Source organism: Oreochromis niloticus, linkage group LG11 (assembly GCF_001858045.2).
Source record: "Oreochromis niloticus isolate F11D_XX linkage group LG11, O_niloticus_UMD_NMBU, whole genome shotgun sequence".
In the NCBI taxonomy this organism is placed as follows: Eukaryota; Metazoa; Chordata; class Actinopteri; order Cichliformes; family Cichlidae; genus Oreochromis; species Oreochromis niloticus.
This window is the reverse complement of record NC_031976.2, coordinates 3,395,274-3,416,480: the sequence shown is the minus strand read 5'-3', so window position 1 is coordinate 3,416,480 and position 21,207 is coordinate 3,395,274. Positions and strand designations below refer to the sequence as shown.

The following is a 21,207-nucleotide window of genomic DNA, read 5'->3' as shown; positions in this document are numbered from 1 at the left end:
AGTCAAAGAACAAAGAAAATAATAATTTTAATTGAAAAAGAAGATGCTCAGTTTTTTTTTTTTGTTTTTTTTTTTTAAGTCCACCTGCTCCACTCCACTTTTCTATAAAGTTATACAAACAGGAGAATACAGTGAACAGTGTGAATCACTGGCAGAGTGTCTGAGCTGCAATTCAGGGCAATATTAAACTGATGCCAATTAATATTTAGTTCAAGTATTTATAGCACATCAGGAGAAAGTACAGGGTGGGCCATTTATATGGATACACCGTAATAAAATGGGAATGGTTGGTGATATTAAAGTCCTGTTTGTGGCACATTAGTATATGTGAGGGGGCAAACTCCTCAAGATGGGTGGTGACCATGGTGGCCATTTAGAAGTCGGCCATGTTGGATACAACTTTTGTTTTTTCAATAGGAAGAGGGCCATGTGACACATCAAACTTATTGGTAATGTCACAAGAAAAACAATGGTGCTCTTGGTTTCAATGTAACTTTATTCTTTCATGAGTTATTTACAAGTTTCTCTTTGTTCACAGCCATTGACATGTCGAAGAGGTTAACACGTGAGGAGCGGATCGAAATTGTGTTGATATCTGGTGAACGCAGTCATTGCAGCAGATTTCAATGCAAGACACCCTATGAGACCACCCATCTCCAATGCTACAGTTAGCAAACTGCTTGCTAAGTTTCGTGAAACTGGTTCTGTGTTGGATTTGCCAAAATGTGGACGCAAGAAAACTGTCACTAATGAAGAAACATCAGTGGCTGTCCTAGCTTCATTCAGCAAGAGCCCACAGCGTAGCACTCGCTACATGTCACTGGAGAGTGGCATTAGTCGAACATCCCTTCGGCGGATATTAGCTACTCACAAATGGCACCCTTACAAACTCCAGCTACTGCAGCATCTCAACGAGGATGACCCAGATCGGCGCACAGAATTTGCAGAATGGGCAAAACAAAAATTGGAACAGGACCTTCAGTTCACGCAGAAGATTTTGTTCAGTGATGAGGCAAACTTTTATGTGAATGGTGAAGTTAAACAAAACCACCGCTATTGATCTGACACTAACCCACATTGGATGGATCCCTCCAAGACTGTTGGAAAAACAAAAGTGATGGTTTGGTGTGGTATATGGGGTACAACGATAGTGGGTCCATTCTTCATCAATGGAAACCTCAAGGCCACTGGATATTTGAAATTGCTACATGATGATGTGTTTCCCTCTTTATGCACTGAAGCTGGCATGTTCCCTGAGTTTTTCCAGCAAGATGGTGCACCACCACATTATGGGTGCCAGGTCCGAGCATTCCTAGATGAACAGTTTCCTGGAAAGTGGATTGGTCGTCGTGGGCTAGTTGAATGGCCCCCAAGGTCTCCCGATCTGACCCCCTTAGACTTTTATCTTTGGGGTCATCTGAAGGCAATTGTCTATGGTGTGAAGATACGAGATGTGCAGCACCTGAAACTACGGATACTGGATGCCTGTGCTGGCATTTCTCCTGCGGTGTTGCTATCAGTGTGTGAAGAGTGGGAGAAGAGGGTTGCATTGACAATCCAACACAATGGGCAGCACATTGAACACATTTTATAAGTGGTCAGAAACTTGTAAATAACTCATGAAAGAATAAAGTTAAGTTGAAACCAAGAGCACCATTGTTTTTCTTGTGACATTACCAATAAGTTTGATGTGTCAAATTTTTCCTATTGAAAAAACAAAAGTTGTATCCAACATGGCCGACTTCTAAATGGCCACCATGGTCAGCACCCATCTTGAGGAGTTTGCCCCCTCACATATACTAATGTGCCACAAACAGGACTTTAATATCACCAACCATTCCCATTTTATTACGGTGTATCCATATAAATGGCCCACCCTGTATACTGTAAACAAACTCGTATTAATGCCAGCATGTGTGAGACAGGCAGACAGACTGCTGATCTTCTTGTTATTGATTCCAGGAGATTGAAGCGTGATGCAAGTGAAGGCCCAGGCAGCTTCAACGCTCTTATCAACATGACAAGGACGTCTCCTCATATTCCAATTTCTCTCCCAAATATTAAGTCATTAATCATAGCTCCTGTCCAAGATGGATTTTAATTTCGCATAGAACATCTCTTCCCCAACCCCGCACCCAAACACCACAAGATTGGATTCTTTTGTCCTTTCTGTGTTCCTGCTTTTGTCTCTGTCGTCACTTAAGCTTGCTGAATATGGCGATATCTACGAGGTGATTATGATCAGTTTGGTCAAAATAAAACTTATGTAGATGTTGGTTTTGAGTAGATATTAGACAGATAAAAATGTACCACTATTTATCACATTAAAGCTTGCATTCATAACATAAGAATTTGGTCTAAACAAATTTAGTCTCAGGGCTTTGTGAAAACTGGGAACAGAAACTCTGCACAGGAGGCACTGACTTTCGTGCATAAAAATACAATTATTTAGAGAAAGAAGCAGGGTTATTTTAATAAAAGTTCTTTCCATGAACTGAAAATTTCTGATAAAAATGCAAAATGAGCAAAAACTGCCTGTCTTTTTTTGGCAGGGGAAATAATCAATTTAAGAAGCTGTTCAGAAAGTTATTGCAAAATACCATCATATTAACATGTATCCTTTCCTTTAAAATCGGTTTGGGAATAAGACTGGGCAAAATCATTTGCGTATGCTTTCGTGTTTATTTTGCCCCAGGTTTCTACACACCAAAACAAAATTCTTTTTATCCCTTGACTGAGGCTATGAATGTTCTGCTCTCTGTCTCTGTAACACAAGTTTATGCACCCATCTAAATGCAAATGTCCAAACCTGCATTGCAATAAGGCTGCAAAATGTTCGCCTCTTTCCTCCTCCCTGTCCGCGTCCGTCTTTCAGTGCTCACATAGTTTCTTTGTATTTTCCAGTCTTGAACAAATAGGGCACTTAAGACAAGGAGCAAATGAGTACTGCTTTGAATCTGCCCGCAGAGGCTGTAAAACCGAACTGTTCAATATGTATCTTTTATTCTTTCTCTTTCCTCCACACTCTCTACTCTCTCAGTAGACTCTGAGCTGCTCACTATGTTGATAACTGTGCGTGGGTTGCAAGAGGGAGGAAAGCAGTGAGCGACACTTTTAATTTTCCACACGCTACATCAGTGTTGTAGCAGTGATAGCACTGGGTTAACGTTGTCCCAGACAAGAGCAACCAGGCTGTCCAGCATACTCAACACCTTCCACTGGGGAGCAGCTCACTGACTTTGTCAAGATTAAAAACACTGTGCCTAGCCAAAGAACTTCAGAGGGAGCATGGCGTCTCTAATGACTCGACTTAGGTGCCATGTATTACTATGCATGTGGGTCTGATTTTAATACATGGCATAGCTTGTAATTGGGTGATGCAGTTTGTTTTCTTTTTAATCATTTTTAAATAATAATATGCAATCAATGCACCACGTTCACGTTCTGGGCTCTAAATCATTCACCAAAGCCTACGTTTCCCAGATATGGACTAAAAGTTGGAGTATGTCTTTTTTCAGTAGAGATTTTCAGAAATATAGTAAAATTTATGATAACTCGTCACTGTTAGCTGTGGTAAAATGCGTTTGTGTGTTAAAGAAATGGAAACAGAGGGTCCGTGTGGTTATTGAAAAGACCTGAGCAACAACAGAATGACATTTAAAAAAAAGATCTTAGTAAATAGTGACACAATTGTTAATTTTGGTCATTATTTTCCCAGAGTACCTCCCTTGGGTGAGGGCAATTGTGCTGGATGGATGGATATTTACATATGTGCATGCATACTAACTTCCCAGTTATTTTTTTATTAATATACTGGATTACAGACTGTAATCCAGTATATTAATTGTCTTGCATGGAGCAAGCTCCAGACATTCTAAAATAATTTTGCAATAATTAGCTTCTTTAGCTTCAGATTATTTAAAGCTTCACCATAAAAGATATTCACATATATAGGTGTATACAAACAATAACCAGCCACAGTGTTAAGTACACCTGTTCTTCTTTACACAAGTATCTCAGAGCATGGACTCAGTGCATTTAGGCCTATAGATCTGTGGGAGTTCAAACCAAGAAAGGAAAGGTGATTCAGGTGACACTGAATATGGTATGTTTGTTGGTGCCAGAGGGCTGGTCTGATTATTTCAGAGACTGCTTATCTACTGGGATAGTATCCAATGAGTGTTAGTTTCTGCTGGAAAATGGCTTTTTGATGTCAGAGATCAAATCAGAAGGGACAGACTGCTTTGAGCTGAAAGGTAGGCAATAATAATCACTCATTACAACAAAGATATGCATAAGAGCATCTCTGATGCATGTAAAACCCTGAAGCAGATGAGCAACACCAGATGCCACGAAGCAAACTGAGGCTACAAAGCTCAAATCGTCTCAAGGTTTCTTGAACACAACAGTGAGTTCACTGTTCTCAAATAGCCTCCACAGTAACTAGATCATAGAGCATCTTTGGTTGTGGTGGAAAGCATCATGGATGTGCAGCTGAAAAATCCTCAGCAACTGCCTAATGCTCTAATTTCAATATGGCCCCAAATCTCTCAGGAATTAAATTGCATGACGTCTGGAATGTCCTACACCCTGCTGAATCCATGCCACAAAGAATTAATTAATATTTAATTATTATTTGATTAATATTTAATAATAAGTCTGTATGTGCTGTCAAATGACATATCAGAAATATCATGGGCCTTACCTGTCACTCTCATCCCAGGATATACAGGTGTGGTTGGTGGTGCCCTACATTAATGGAGAACAGAGAAACCACATGGTTATGAAAGAGGATCAGTCGCAGCAGCTGTATAACTGTAAAAAGTTTATTTTTTACTCACGTTATAAAGGTGAGAGAACTCAACCACAAATGGAACAGTGAGGGAAGCAGGGGTGGGCTTGATGGTCACTGACAAAACCTTGGAATTGAGGACTGTGCTGTTTCTACAAGAAGAGAAAAGGCAGTACTGTCACCTTTAACTGTCAATCTATACTGCAGTGGAAATGCACCCAAAATTTCAAGATACTCAGATGTAGATGAAAGCACGCCAATGTTTTGTCTGAAGTCTCTAATATATGAAATGGATTCTTCTATAAAAATATTTCATTATAAAAGTGGTTAACTGACAACTAATTTAATATATACCATAAATAAAACAAAACAAACCCCTGGAAATTAAAGCTAATACAACTGGGAGATGCTACACATGAATGCATGTAATTCATCTAATTCATCCCAAAGTGGGTGTGACAGAGGGCAGAGGATTCCTCGGAATGTCTGGACAAACAAAATATAAATAGATGTATGGAGGAAACATAGCTATACAAACACAGAAGTGCATTTCAACATTGAAAATTGAAAAAACTCATTTAGCATAGACAAACGGATGAATTACTGTCTGGAAGATCACTGGTCTTACTGACTCCAGTTCTTTGATTTTATCGAACATCAAATGACACTTGACTTTAAGCTAGCTAAAATGATGTCCCTGATTCTGATTAAGTTCACAGTCCTGATATCTTTAAGGTCACTTGGGGAATATACTGCCAATAATGGCACCCACAGATGACAAAGTCAAACTGAAGGCTGTTGTTCAAATGAAATTTGGAAGGAAATATTGACATTGTCCTTAGTTTAGCAAATATTATGTAGCTGCCACAAAAAGCTAAGGCACTTAGAGTTCATTTAAATACTGATAGTTTGTGTTCAGTTGTATTTTTTATGAGATCCAGACCACATGAGCAATGATTTCTTAATCAGCAGGGTGATAAGTAACACATTTCTGCTTAGGTCGTCTTACAGCCAGTTGCCAGAATCTTTGTGCTCTACTTCAGAACCAATGGATCCAGTAATCCTTCCTTTCCAGTAACTGAAGCACATTGTCTTTCAGTATCTTATAACATTTGAGACATTTTATTTTAAATTCTGTGTCCCTGCTTAGTATGCATTGCTATTTCTGTTTTTCCATAGCTACTATCAATCATGTGGAATCAGACAATCAGAAAAGAGTGAATAGCTACTGGTAGAACTGACATCGAAAGCTTCCAGTTGGCCAATTGTGTTCAACAGCCCGTGCTGTGTTTCCTGATTATTCACATCATCACTGTATCCACAACACACAATCACCCTCTCACTATTTGAAAACACAATCACTCATCTTAAACTTTTGTGTCACCTAGTCTCTCGCTTCAAACTCCTCTCATTTTCTTTTAGAGAGGCATCAAAAACAGAAAAGGAGTAGAGACAAAGATAAAATTGGGGGAAAAAGAAGAGTGAAGAAGAGCAGAAATATAGATCTCAGATGGTGAGGGTCTGCTTGATTTTTCTCTTAATTTTATCAATGCATGTGTTTTTAGCATATTATCATAATACATTACTCCTTCTCAACGTTACTGCAGGCTATTTCTATTAAAACATATGTAAATCATCATGCTAGCAGCTACTGCAACTTCCCCCCCAAGATATGCCTTTACCTGCAAAAATAAGGCATACATGGGGCCACCCACTGCGAGAATAGTACTCCTACATTTATTCCTTGCATTCATTTAGCTAGAAGTGCTCACTGTTGCAGCTGATGCTAAAAGGCCTGGCAGCACAGTTTTGCTGCATTGAAATATGGTTAAACGTCTTGAGTGGTGTTGTTAAATGGTGTGTGTGATCTGCGTCGCTATAATACTAAAGCAGTTGGATTAATTCAGAATACCTTTCTACACTTTTGATAACTTAAGCTTTACTGGCCATCGCTGACCACAGGAATTCTTGATAGGGAGTTCTAGCAACATATCCTAGACTGCATACCGGCTCCAAAAATGACAAAAACAAAACAAAAACAACCAAATTTTAAAAAACCCTCCACACCATGCACTGAATTAGTCCTGATTAGTTTGAAACACAAAAACATGGAATATCTCCTTGATGTTTTTAAGAAAATATTTCAATTTTATCATTTAAAAAGTTCAATTACTAAACTATAAGAATTGTCTCAACCATCTACTGTATTTACTAGCAGGTGACATGCCAATCAATGGTTGCTGGAGATCATGTTTCTTTAGGGACCGTTTATGATCTGTCAATACTAGTTCTTAAAATGTGCTGTCTGAAAACACTGGTCGGCAAGAGCGCTCATTTTAAAACAGCCACGCTGGAATAAGAAGCCAGCCTGAGGTGAAAATATGGCAATGTTTAAAACAAAATCGAATTGTGCATATTTTTCCAACAGTCTCTCCTGAGGTACAATGAGAGTGCTGCACAATACAAATACAAATAGTTGAGTAACAAATAAAAAAAATTTAAAAAATTGGCTCCTGTCTCACTTCCAAACAGCTGGCTAACTGCAGCAATGAAGAACCAGGTGCAACTGACTCCCTTTTGATTACTACTACTTAGAGCTGGGCGATATAAGATTTTTTCATATCACGATATGTTTTTTTCATTTCAGGCAATAACGATATATATCACGATATAAGCCAAATAACTATTTGTAAGATTTAAATGTGCCGTTGCTCACAAGTAAAATGTGAAATAATCAGCAGCTTGTTTTGATTTAAATATTTATTTCCCATAATAAGTTCAACAGGGTAGATGTACTTAAGGAACATGAGACTTCAGTTTCAGATAAATAAAGGCAAATATTGCAAACTACACAAAAGGCAGCCGCTAAAGCGTTTAAGTTTCAAAACAGAAAAAACAAAACAGACTAAATTGTCAATTCCACTTAGAAACAAAATTTTAATTCTAAAAATAAATCTTAGTTTGTTTTACAGAAGAACAGACAAAATTGACTAACTTTTGTCAATATCAAATAAACTGAGAACTAAAAGGAAATTCTCAATCTCTCCTTGTTGTATAGCTTAGCTTTTCAAACAGTTTTAACAGTTACTTTAGTCTGACAAAAGCCGAATGACGAATCAGCGCTTTCAGTCAGAGATTGAGCATGCACCGCTTTATTGTATTTCCAGACTTGCTTTCGGCACAATTTACAGTGCGCGCTACTCTGTTTTTTGTCAGACTTGAAATAGCCGAAATACCTTCACACTACGGAACTTCTGTGGCCCTTCCGTTCGACAATCTCTCCGGCATTGGAACCATCATCCATCATCAAGGTTCTTTGGTAACCTTCGCTCACGCTCTCGGTTGATTTTTCTCTAGTCGGCAAACTCACTTCCTCCATTACCTGGGCAGCCCGGCTGGCTGCTTCCCAAACAAATACACATGTACGCCTTGGCACTTGTGCTGTACGTAACAAGTCACGTGACGTGACACTGCGGCTGTGATTGGTTCGGCTCTGCGCTACTTAATTTGGATTGGCTGTTCTTTTTTTTCTTTTAAGAGGACAAGAGAGATGAGGCCTATCGCAATAGTTAAATTTTTCTATCGAGAAAAAGTTATTTCGCAATACATATCGTTATCGTTCTATCGCCCAGCTCTACTAGTACTACAACACCAACAACAACACCGACACGGTTAACACAGACAACCCATAAACACAGGAAGAAAAAGGCTGTTTAACCATCCAGTATCACATAAAAGTGACATTGAAGGGGGACAAAAGCCACATACATGTTTCTCTGCAAAAACGTCTTCCAAAATGTAACTGAAGCTACTAGGAGAGTTTATCTTATAACTTTTGAAGATTGGACTAACTCTATTAAGGATAGTACTGACTTCAGACAAATGTTTAATTCCACTTGATTCTGTTGTTACCTTACCTCTCAGTGTATGACCCAGATTCACCTGAGATAAATTAACCATTTATCTTCCATACTGTTGCAGTGTTTATGTGGGTAACCTGTGACAAGTATGTTTCACTGAAACAGCTATGTGTTTGCATCACAGTATAAAAGAAAATAAAGGTGCAATTAATGCAATGAGTGTCTTTCTGCCTCTTACATACCAGAGTTCAGTAAACTGAATCAAACTCTGCAGAGCCAGTTTTAGCTGGAATATTCCAGGATTTGATTTGTGCCTTAACAGTTAGAAACTGAGAAAAATTATCATACACAAACTGTGGCGTGTCCCCCAACCAGACTGGCCACCCCGAAGCTAAAACAATAAAATTCAATCAAATATGAAACGTACGATTATGTTTTCACAGTGAAGCTCAGATATCCGAGTGGAAGTGAATGCAACATCGGCTTCTGTACTATCAGCATCACGTTAGCAAAGGAAGGAAAGCCAAGCACAAAAGACGGCACCAGAAAACAATTTTTCGGCGAAAGAAAATGAGGAGAGAATAAATGTCCCGGTAAGTAATATTACTTATGCATATGCTGAACAAAACCATTACATAAAACCAAAAACTCCAGGAATAAAAAAAGTCAGATGAAACAAAAAAAGGAAATCTGAGATGAATTAGTGTCTTCAGATTTTATGAGAACTTCTGTGCCACAACTAATGGCAAACCCACTTAACACCCCTAGAAACACTAGTAGTATACCTAAAAAATTGGATACAAAGTCCAGTGCATGTCTTCAAGTGACTTCACTGACAGATTCATTTAAATCAAATGTAAGTATTCCCTAAAGAAAAAAGAAAATCCCACAGTAATGCGCATGGAGACCCATTCTGACCCTAGGCTATATAAGCATTTTTCATTAACTGATAATTATTATTTATTAATAATTATTATTTTCTGCCTTCATGATAACTACAAAATGCATATGCTGAACAAAACCATTACATAAAACCAAAAACTCCAGGATTAAAAAAAAGTCAGATGAAACAAAAAAAGGAAATCTGAGATGAATTAGTGTCTTCAGATTTTATGAGAACTTCTGTGCCACAACTAATGGCAAAGTATCCTCTATCACAAAGTCATATCTACACTGACACATGGAAAATCTTTTTTTTTTTGTGAAACCCAGTAACCCTGGTTCGTTGGTTCCAATTATAAAACATTCTGTTGCATTCATGCAAACCCATTATCAAATTCCCTTGGCTCACTGTCTGAAATCCACCTCCCCAAATTCCCCTTCTTTCAGAAGCAGCCTTGAGCAGTCTTACCTCTGCAGATTGAGAATGCTGCCCAGGTTTCTGTACAGAGCAATGCCAGTTACGAATGTCGAGGCATCGTCTGGATCTGCATTAGGAAAGAAACAGAGGTACAGCCAAGGATTAACATGGGATTTGGCATATGGGAGGAACTCTAAGAACAAACTTAGGGACCTCCAAGGGCGTAGCAGTAAACAATCAGGAAAAACATGCCTTGGAAATAAATCAAATGATCACTTGTTCTACAAATCCAGCAGATTTTTTCTGTACAGGCTGCTATCAGCTGACCAGTGCTTTTCAGTATTCTTTGTAGATTTAGCAAGCTGAATTCAATAGGAGATAGTATGTGTCACACAGATGTTTCCAAAGCAATATAATGGTAGTATAAAAGTTAAATGTCTTGATGCATGCTCAATCATCCAGATATGGAAATCCCAAAAAGTTGATTCTGTTCATCTGGACATAGCACTTAAAATGTGCAGGGATCCAGCACGTCCTGTTAGTGAGCAATTCAATCTCTTAGGCAGGTTAATCCATATGACTGTCAAGTGGGTTAATTTTTAAGACATATAAAAGGTCAAATTCGGTGAGAGAATCGATTCTGTATCATCATCTTTACTTTTAGTTTAAATCGATGTCTGCTCCCCTTGAAGTAGCCTAACATAAATGTTACATTTTGCTCAGTACAGTCCAACTGTAAACTGCACCACACTACTGCAAACCAACCAATTTAGCCTATAATAAACTGTCTATCACATCTTTTCATACAACCTTTGAATGACACAAAAGTATAGTATACTTATTATAGTATACTTATAGTATAGCATACTAAGTATACTTAGTATACTTCACTTGTACATTTAGTGGACACATTTTGTGATGAACCGTATAAAAATTGTTTGCATGTCTTTTAATTTATTGAGCTGTTTAGAAAGTTGCTACTGAATGACCCGTCACTTTAAAAAGATAATTTATGTTCAGCCCTGTATCTCCAGCAAGACACCAAAGTACCTTGAATGCAATTTTACTTCTTCACCTTGAGCGCATCACAGGGTTAAGCAGGAAAAAGGATTTGTTGAGGTTGTAAGTGAGCTGTTTGTTATCATTATGCTCTTATTATTGAGCAAGTATCTCAATGCCATCACTGAAAGACACGCCAGGCTGCAGCACATGAAGATTTACCCATTCAGACAGACAGTAATGTGGATTAACCTGCCTAACAGATTTAATGCTCACTAACTGGAGGTGCTGGATCCCTGTTCTGGATTGTTCCACCCCACTTTAGTCCATGGCTACAGACATGCAGGCAAGTGGAGTCCAATGAGACAGGCTGTATGTCTCAGTCTCTGCTAGCACAATGGCTTTCTCTACAGAATGCAGGTCAGCCACACTGCCTCCACTCCTCCAGCCCCCAGAGCACTTACAGTGGGGCTGGCCTACATGACTACTCAGCTATGAACTCTGTCTCTCACACTGTTAGACACACACCCACAGATACATGCAAACACAACTGTGCACACAGAACAACAATCATGCACATGCTCAGACAGATATGTAAAGTTAAAACCAAAGCTAATTTTCTGTTAAAAACTGCAACACACACACACACACACACACACACACACACACACACACACACTATAAGCGCAAATACAAAATATTGTCCATGGTCTTTGTATATTTTTGTTTGACACCAAACTGATTCCTTGAATCGCAGGCGACTATAGCAACGTTAGCGATACTGTCATCACTCTGGGAAAAACAATAACATTTTTTAAAATAAATTTCACTTGGAGAACTAAAAAAAAACTCTCACATGGTTTGAAAGTTTCTGTGCTGCTACACAAGTGCTTCTCAAACTCTTGCAAACCTTTTTTAGGACCTTTTTGTACCCCCCACCCCCTATTTTATTGCATAAAATGCTGATTTCAACATTACTTACAGCAATTATTGTGATTTCATTCTTTCAATATCTGCACCTGAAACTAAACTGGAAAGTGTGTCTTCCAAATGTAACTCTCTTGAACTGGCTGCTTGGCGTGTAGGGTTGTTCACAGCTCAGGTTGCCAGGCTTATAGTCTTTGAGTTTGAATCCTTCCTTTGCAGTAATTTTACATTTCAGTTTCACTGGATTTCATTCAATGTTTGGTTAAACTTAGGAAAAGATCAGTGTTTATAATGAACATTTAAACCCCAGTTTGGAATCCTCAGATGAATCAATAGATTAAATTTCATGGCTTTTTTTACATTTTTAAACAAGTCTATACTGTGTTAGGAGTCACATCAACCTCATTAATCTCAAAAAGAGTTGACAAATGTAACAAAGAAGAGGAAAATTTAATAATTTAGTGTCTTTCTGGTGTTGGGACACTATGCTCCAGAGCTTTGGTGTGCCTTCGAATTGTCCCTTGTGCGCCTTCAAGTTTCTGGAACTTTACTGGACGCAAGAACACAAATCTTTGAAAAGTCTAATAGAAGATCAAAGGAGTTTGCAAAGAAAAGCGTCTGGACTTCTTTAAGTTGCTTGAAGACGTAGCCAACACAGATGAGAGGTGAAAACGTCTTCAAGCAACTTAAAGAAGTCCAGACGCTTTTCTTTGCAAACTCCTTTGACTACGATGACCTGGATGACTGAGAACCTTCACAGACACCTAATAGAAGATCGTTTGGTTATGTGTTGATTGTAGAGAGTTTTTTGTTTATCTAAAATCTCTCTAAATTGTCAGGATGAGTTAAAATTCTGGCGAATGTGGAGTTGGCAAAGTATGGTTTGATGACTCATCATCATCAAACTGATGCTGATTAGACAACACAGTATCACAACATGCCCATTTTATTCTTTGCCTTTCCAAAACTTGAAATAGACATGCATGCAGAAGTTGCAGTAAGTTGCAGCACCAGCAGAGGGACACATTTTTTTTCAAGCCAACATGAAAATAATCAGGGGAAAGCGTTTAAATAGATATTATTAACACATTTACATGTAAATACAAATTAGCCACCTAGCTTAAATGCTTCTGGCACAGACGCACTGTCACAACCCGGCTCATAGGAAGTGACAAACAAATGGGAGACCACACACAGGCTTCTAAAGGCTGTAAAACATATTTAATGAAAATAAGGTAAAGTAACTTAAACACAATGTAAAGGACATAACAGCCATAACTAAAACTTCCAAACGAACAAGACGGGAACCAGAGACAGAGCCAGTCAGAGCAAGAGAGACCCAGCTGGTTCAGTCAAAGTGTCTTTTATATGCACTGGGACTGGCCTACTCAGGTGTGCTGCATCTGTAATTGGGTCAGCTCCACCTACCTGCAGGAAACAGGTAACAGAAAAAACAAAACACAAGGCCAGCCCACTGGCTGTCACTGGCGTAGAAGCCTGTGTGTGGTCTCCCATTTGTTTGTCACTTCCTATGAGCCGGGTTGTGACAAATGGGGGCTCGTCTGTGCAATTACCCTGGTTTGGTAAGCTTTCTGACGTTTGATTGAGAGCTGGTCTATTTGCAGCTGATTGCACCTAGTGCTGTTTGATTTCATCTGTTTGGCTGGCTTTGTCTGGTTGTGTCTTGGCTAGGCCTTGCTTTGTAGGCAATTGTTGAGTTAATTGCTGATGCGTTTGGTTATTTGTGGTGGTTTGGGGTTCTGTGTTTGCTGTGTGTTTTGTTTGGGAGGCCATTTTGTTAGGGGGATTGAGTGGAGGCAGTCATGTTAACACTGATGTTTTTCTATAGGCTTAGGTTTGGTGGAGCTAGTGTTGATGTGCTGTGTTGTGTCACCTTTGGAGCGTATGAGCTGTATTGATTATTGAATGTGCATAAGTTAAAACCAGTGCTTTCCCTGTTAGGTTGAAGGAGTGTTTCTCTCTTGAGATTCATTCATTGATATTTCTGTTGCGGTGAACACGGTTAGAGCATTCGTCTCGGGAGCACGTCCCCAGAATTGAGGGGGTCGCTGTTTGTGCAGTTACCTTTCTCTTTCTGGCGGTTTTTAGTGCATAAGTACCCACCGTAAGTAACTGCATGAAGACTAGGCTTCAGTTACATAGATTTTGGTTAGGCAGTTAGTGGGTAAGTGCTGATTTCACTTGCATTTCAAAGATCAATACTTTGCTGTTATGGCTACAGTTGGTGCTTTTATTCAGTCTCCATCGGAGGAACTCTTAAACAGTTATACTAAAGAACAACTGTTGAAACTTGTTGAACATTATGATGTCGATGTTGGGGATAAACGGTTGAAAGACGAGATCAAAGGAGTGTTAAAGGCTGCATTAGTAAAGAAAGGCGTGTTGCCAGGTAAAATGCAGACTTTAGGGGCGGAGGTTGATCAGTCTGTGGTCTCAACTGCTGTTGCTTTGTCTTTTGAGCAGCAAAAGGAGTTGTTACTGTTGCAAATGGAAAGAGACAAGCTGAGCATTGAGAAAGAACGTGTGAGGCATTCGTTAGAAAAGGAAAAGATGGAGCTAGAGCAGTATCGGCTAGACCTAATCAAGGCGGGCAAGTTATCAGGTGGTGTGGAGGCTAAAGAGTCTTCTCCACAAGGAGTTGAAACTTTTGATGTTGTGCGTAATTTGCGCTTGGTGCCAACATTTGATGAAAAAGAGCCAGATGCCTTTTTCTCCCTTTTTGAACGCGTTGCTGAATTGAGAGGATGGCCAGAGGCTGACTGTGTAATTATGTTACAGTCGGTTTTGACTGGAAAGGCTCAGGAAGCTTATTCAGCACTTAGTGCAGATGATTGTCAGAGTTTTGCTACTGTTAAAGATGCAGTTCTGAAAGCGTATGAGTTGGTACCAGAAGCTTACCGTCAACGTTTCAGATCATGGAGTTTGCGAGGGATTTGACTAAACACTTCAACAGATGGTGTTCTGCACTAGGACTGTCTACTTTCCAGGATTTATGTGAATTAATGGTATTGGAGCAGTTTAAAGATCGTGTTCCTCCTGAGGTTGCAACTTACATTGCCGAACGGGAAGTGAAAACAGTTTCTGACGCTGCTAAATTGGCAGATGAATATGTCTTGGCACATAAGGGGCAGTTTGGTAGAAACACTTTTTCAGTTGGTGCTCCTGCTAGAGTTTTGGGTCAAACTAAGTTTATGTCATCAGATCCTGCAAAAGGCTATGGTGGTGTGAAGCCCAGTAAGCTTGGTCAAGCTTGCAACTACTGCCATGGTGATGGACACTGGAAAGCAGAATGTCCCTTGTTGAGAAGCAAGTTGGCGCGTACAGGCAAACAGGTTAAGCCTGTGGCTCTTACCATTCCTGCACGGGAAATTTCAGTAGTCTCTCAGGAAATGCCAGTTTTGACTAAGTCTGACTCGGAGAGCTATTCGGGGTTTGAGGACTTTGTGTCAGATGGGTTTGTATCACTCCCAGGTGATGTTCATAAAGTTCCTGTAAAGATTTTGCGTGACACAGGAGCGAAGGATTCTTTTATCTTAGCCTCCGTGTTACCATTTTCACAGGTTACTGATACTAGTGAGTGTGTACTTGTTCAAGGCATGGGTTTAACCACTATCTGTGCTCCACTGCATAAAGTCAGGCTGTCATGCAGTTTTGTGGATGATGATATCTGCATTGGTGTTCGTCCTGCTTTGCCACTTGAGGGCGTACATGTGATTTTGGGCAATGATTTGGCTGGAAATCGCGTCTGGGCTGACAGTTCTTTGCCTGTTAAATCTAGAGTTCTGAATGAGTCCCATGAGTGTGAACAGGGTTTTTCTGACTTTGTAGCTTGCGCTGTTACAAGGGCTGCAGCTAAAAGGGATACAGAGCCTGTAACTCAAGCAGAAGAGTGTCAGGTTGAACCAGATTTCATTATTCCTCAACATTTGTCAGTTTCCCAACAAGAGCTAGTTCAAGCACAGCATGCTGATGCGTCTTTGGCTGAGTTGTTTCGCCAGGTGCAACCTAGTGTTGACGCTAGAAGTGCGGCCTCGGGTTATTTTCTGCATGAGGATGTGCTAGTCCGTAAGTGGAGTCCGCAAGGGTTGGACTGTGTTGGACGTCCAGTTGTCCAGATTGTGGTTCCGACTAAATACCATGACGAGGTGTTGAAGTGTTCTCATGACAAATCTGGGCATTTGGGAGTGACGAAGACTTACAATTACATCTTGCGCTACTTCTTTTGGCCACGTCTTAAGCGTGATGTTTCAGCTTACATTAAAACCTGCCATATTTGCCAAGTTGTAGGTAAGCCCAATCAATCTATCAAACCTGCTCCACTTTGTCCCATCCCTGCTGTGAGTAACCCATTTGAACATTTGATCATTGACTGCGTGGGCCCTCTTCCTAGATCAAAATCTGGTTCAGAGTATCTTTTGACTGTGATGTGCCAGGTTACGCGTTATCCTGCTGCATATCCACTGCGTACCATCACAGCCAAGTCTGTGGTGAAAGCATTGACACAGTTTATTTCTATATTTGGCATACCGAAGATTATCCAGAGTGACCAGGGATCAAACTTTTCATCCAATCTATTTGCACAAGTTCTTAAGCTGTTGAATATTACACATAACAAAGCCTCTCCTTATCATCCGCAGAGCCAAGGTGCTTTAGAGCGCTTCCATCAAACGCTGAAGTCCTTGTTGCGTGCCTATTGCACAGAGATGAGGAGTGACTGGGAGGAAGGTTTACCGTGGCTTCTGTTGGCAGCGCGAGAAGTGTGCCAGGAGAGTACTGGGTTTAGCCCAAATGACTTGGTCTTTGGCCACAAAGTTCGGGGTCCCTTGAAAGTGCTGTGTGATAAGTGGTTATCGGGTGAACCACCAGTGAATTTGATAGATTATGTTAATGTTTTTCGGCACAGACTGTATGTGGCAGGTCAGTTGGCCAAACAGAACCTTGGGAAGGCTCAGGTCAAGATGAAATATTTTCATGACCGGCGTTCTGACGAGCAGCAGTTTAGTGAGGGTGACCAGGTTTTGGCTTTGCTGCCGATTGCAGGGTCACCTTTCCAGGCACGGTTTGCTGGGCCTTACACCGTGGTACAGAAACTGTCTGAACTGAATTATCTGATTGCTACCCCAGATCGCCGGAAAAGAAATCAACTTTGCCATGTTAATTTGTTGAAACCATATCATGTTCGTCCTTTGTCCGTTGGTCTGTCGGGCTCTCTCATTTCTCCTTCCACTTCGAGTCCAGCGTTGACTGCTTGTACAATGGCGCAGTCAGTTTGTGGGGGGGAGGATGTGGCAGCACCTGATGATCCTGTATTGCTTGGTCGTCTGAAGAATTCAGAAACTCTTCAGAACTTGGAGGTGCTGTTGGGCCATTTGCCTACTGACAAACGTGCAGAACTGTCTGCATTAATTAAAAGTTATCCAACTTTGTTTAGAGATACGCCTTCTAAAACAACTTTGATAGAGCATGATATTGATGTGGGTGATGCAAAACCAATCCGGCAGAGGTTCTACAGGGTCTCTGAGGAAAAGAGTAAAATAATGGCGAAGGAAGTTCAGTACATGTTGGAAAACAACATTGCAGTGCCGTCATCATCAAGCTGGGCTTCCCCATGTTTGTTGGTAGAAAAAGCTGATAAATCACCACGTTGTTGCACAGACTTTCGTAAAGTAAATGCAGTGACCAAACCCGATTCCTATCCTTTGCCTCATATTGACGACTGTATTGACCGAGTTGGTGCAGCAGAATATGTGAGCAGGTTTGACCTGTTGAAGGGATATTGGCAGGTGCCACGGACTCCCAGAGCTCAGGAAATATCTGCTTTCATCACACCATCTGGTCTTTATTCATATACAGTCATGGGATTTGGTTTATGCAATGCTCCAGCTACATTTCAGCGACTCATGAATATGGTTGTTAATGGGCTGAAAGGCTGTGCTGTTTACCTAGATGACGTGGTGGTATATAGTAGCACCTGGGAGGATCATCTGGATCGTATTCGCACTCTGTTTGAACGCTTAGTTTGGGGAAATCTATCAACCTGGCAAAATGTGAATTTGCAAAAGCAACTGTGACCTATCTTGGTAAGGTTGTGGGCCAAGGTTATGTGAGGCCGGTTGATGCAAAGGTGTTGGCCATCAAAGAGTTCCCTGTTCCAGTAACCAAAAAAGAACTCATGAGATTTTTGGGTCTGGTCGGTTATTATCGTTGTTTTTGTTGAAACTTTTCAACAGTGGTTGCTCCTCTGACTGATTTTTTTGAAGGCCAAAGTAAAGTTTATTTGGTCTGCAGCATGCCAGCAAGCTTTTCGGGATGTGAAAGCTTTACTGTGCTCTGAACCTGTGCTTTTAGCACCTCGTCTGGATCAGCCCTTCAAGCTGTATGTGGATGCAAGCCACATTGGTGCAGGTGCTGTTCTAGTCCAAGCTGACAAGCAAGGTACTGAACATCCAGTTAGTTTCTATTCCAAGAAGTTCAACTCCCATCAGCTGAATTATTCAGTCATTGAAAAGGAAGCTTTGGCATTAATTTTGGCCTTGCAGCATTTCAGAGTATATTTGGATTCTGCTCGGCCTATTGAGGTATTTTCTGACCATAACCCTCTCACTTTCTTGAACTCATTGCAGAACCCAAATCAGAGGCTCATGCGGTGGGCTCTCTTTTTGCAGCCTTACAATTTGGACATCCAGCACATTAAGGGCAAAGATAATGTCTTGGCAGATGCTTTGTCCCGTGCCCCTTTGTAACCAGCAGCTTCACTCCTCATATGCTTTGAAGTATGTCTCTTCCAGTGTCTTATTCCTTCCTCTTAAATTGCTCCTAGGTACCAAGGTTGCTGAGGTTGGAGATGTGCTGAAGATGAAAGGACTTTGAGCATGCAGAAAGGTGTTGCATGGGTGTACATGTGTACATGTTCGTCTAGCTGCAAATTCATAATGTAAATGATTGTGTTTGTCAACTCAGGGTAAGACCCTGTTCTATGGGGGGGGGAGTGTGACGGCCAGTGGGCTGGCCTTGTGTTTTGTTTTTTCTGTTACCTGTTTCCTGCAGGTAGGTGGAGCTGACCCAATTACAGATGCAGCACACCTGAGCAGGCCAGTCCCAGTGCATATAAAAGACACTTTGACTGAACCAGCTGGGTCTCTCTTGCTCTGACTGGCTCTGTCTCTGGTTCCCGTCTTGTTCGTTTGGAAGTTTTAGTTATGGCTGTTATGTCCTTTACATTGTGTTTAAGTTACTTTACCTTATTTTCATTAAATATGTTTTACAGCCTTTAGAAGCCTGTGTGTGGTCTCCCATTTGTTTGTCACTTCCTATGAGCCGGGTTGTGACAGCACCCTGGAATGCATTTCATTCCTCCTTTGGTCACTAGCGACTTTGTGGCGTTAAATATATTATCTCCCCCTGGTGGTACTATACTGCGTAAATGCCCATTTTACACTTTGGACAGGAAAAGTATAAAATGGACATGGTGGACCAGCATGTTTATTACATGCTCTGCTTTGATATTGGGTTGGATTAGACAGTTAATCCAGAAAAGACTATTCCTATCAGGACAGAGATATTTCACTTTAAGCTAAATGCAATAACTTTTGCAATTTCAGACTGCTTTTCTTTCTAAAAGAGCCAACACACTGAAAGATTTTAGCATTCTTGTGAGTTCACTGGAAGCCACACTGTAGACAACACAGATCTGATAAACTTGAATGTTGATGAGTATGTCAGCTTTACTTGTTTCATTAAGTTGTAGAAGCATTCATGTTGGCAGGCTATCTCAATTACTGTATGAACCTTTCTCACAGTTTTCTTGTTTTGAACCACAACCAAAGCTACCAACTATTTATGTTGGTCATACTTCCCAAATCTCAAAAATATACAGTGGATAAACAAGAACAAACAAATGTGTGGTTCAGCAACACCAAGTTATACTTTTGTTTCCATCGATATTGATCTGTAAAATCTGTGGCTGCAGCTATCTGTGGGTGAACCCCCACTGCTGAAGAGTAGTGCCGACATGTGAGGAGACTCAATTGCTGGAGAATATGAAGTCACAGACAGGCCTGAGGGAAGTAAATGCTTTCTTTATCTGGCAGCTGTGTCAAAGGCAAAATAATAATACAAATAATAGTACAAATATTAATAATAATTAAAACACACACACAAACATGCACTCTCTCTCACATATAACTCCATCTGCTAGGACATTTGAATACTTCCAAATCTTCTGCTCCAGCACACTACATGGCAGCCTGAGAGAACACAGAAGTGTGCCAGGCAGCAGGCAAAGGCTTTAGCTCCCAGGCAACAGCTGAGCTCCCATGGGCATCAGGGGGTAACCGAAAAAGACATGTGCGAGTGTGAGGGGGTTGAAGTATTATTTGTCCTGCTCATACACGCTTTGGCTGGCCTAACCAATAGGCACAGCCAGACTGTCTGTGCTCAGTACGAACTAGCCTGGAGGAACAATAGTTTATATGTTATGTGTGTGTAAGAACGGAAACCGTTAAATATCTGCTAAACAGCTAAATTTCTGAAATCTCTGCTCATAAACACACACGCACGCGCACACACACATACAATATGGCTCCAGTTTTACTGTTCAGAATCTGAACCTGTTAGTGGTGAGAGGAACTGGACTAGAAAACCCATTAAACTCCATTATCTCCTTACAGACGCACACATGCCGATCATGGAGTACAGAATATGCAAATTCCATGTGTCCGATAGTATTTTGATCATGTAAAATGAATTTTTGCTAACACTGCCTTTGAAAGATGTTTAAATCACAGCTGCTTTAGTTACCAGTTACACCAGCTACCTACACACAGTTCTAGAGTGGAGCCTTGAACACACCTTTAAATTAACCTGTACTTGAGTTTAGGTTGTCACGATTACAAGAAATATTTTTCTATTTTAGCTGTTTTTCACAATTTAACAATTAATTTAACTGTTAAAAGCAGAGTAAAATTAACATAAACATCAGAACCTGATCAAATTGTTTCATGTTTAAAATTACAGGTGAGTGTTGTGCTGTTTTGTGCTTACACATTGCAAAGAACAGGAAAATCCTGCTTGTGGACCCTTACTCTATTTACACTCCTCTCGGTTCCTCTGTAACTCAGAAAGCATGCAATTTGTAGTTTCCTTTGTATGAAAAATAAAGCTTATTTTAGAACATTTTGGAGCTGTGTGAAGGGACCAATCAATCAGCACAAGCAAGGGATCAGAGAGCTGTTTTAATCAATGTAAGCAAGTCCATGCTGTATGCATTAAGAGGGCTGGCTGCTGGTGTGACATTGCCGTTGGGAGAC

General features: G+C 40.4%; 1 protein-coding gene across 11 annotated transcripts in view; it reads right to left on the bottom strand.

Annotated features, from left to right (window-relative positions):
* adgrb1a (adhesion G protein-coupled receptor B1a) overlaps positions 1-21,207 on the bottom strand; it is a 230,338-nt gene that overhangs the window by 68,306 nt on the left and 140,825 nt on the right. For all 11 annotated transcript variants that reach the window (XM_025911392.1, XM_025911382.1, XM_025911386.1 and 8 more), the window contains 3 exons: positions 10,004-10,079; positions 4,842-4,944; positions 4,706-4,749 (listed from right to left, as the gene is read on the bottom strand). In XM_025911392.1, the coding sequence (XP_025767177.1) occupies positions 4,706-4,749; positions 4,842-4,944; positions 10,004-10,079 (223 nt within the window). The remainder of the gene's footprint in view (positions 1-4,705; positions 4,750-4,841; positions 4,945-10,003; positions 10,080-21,207) is intronic.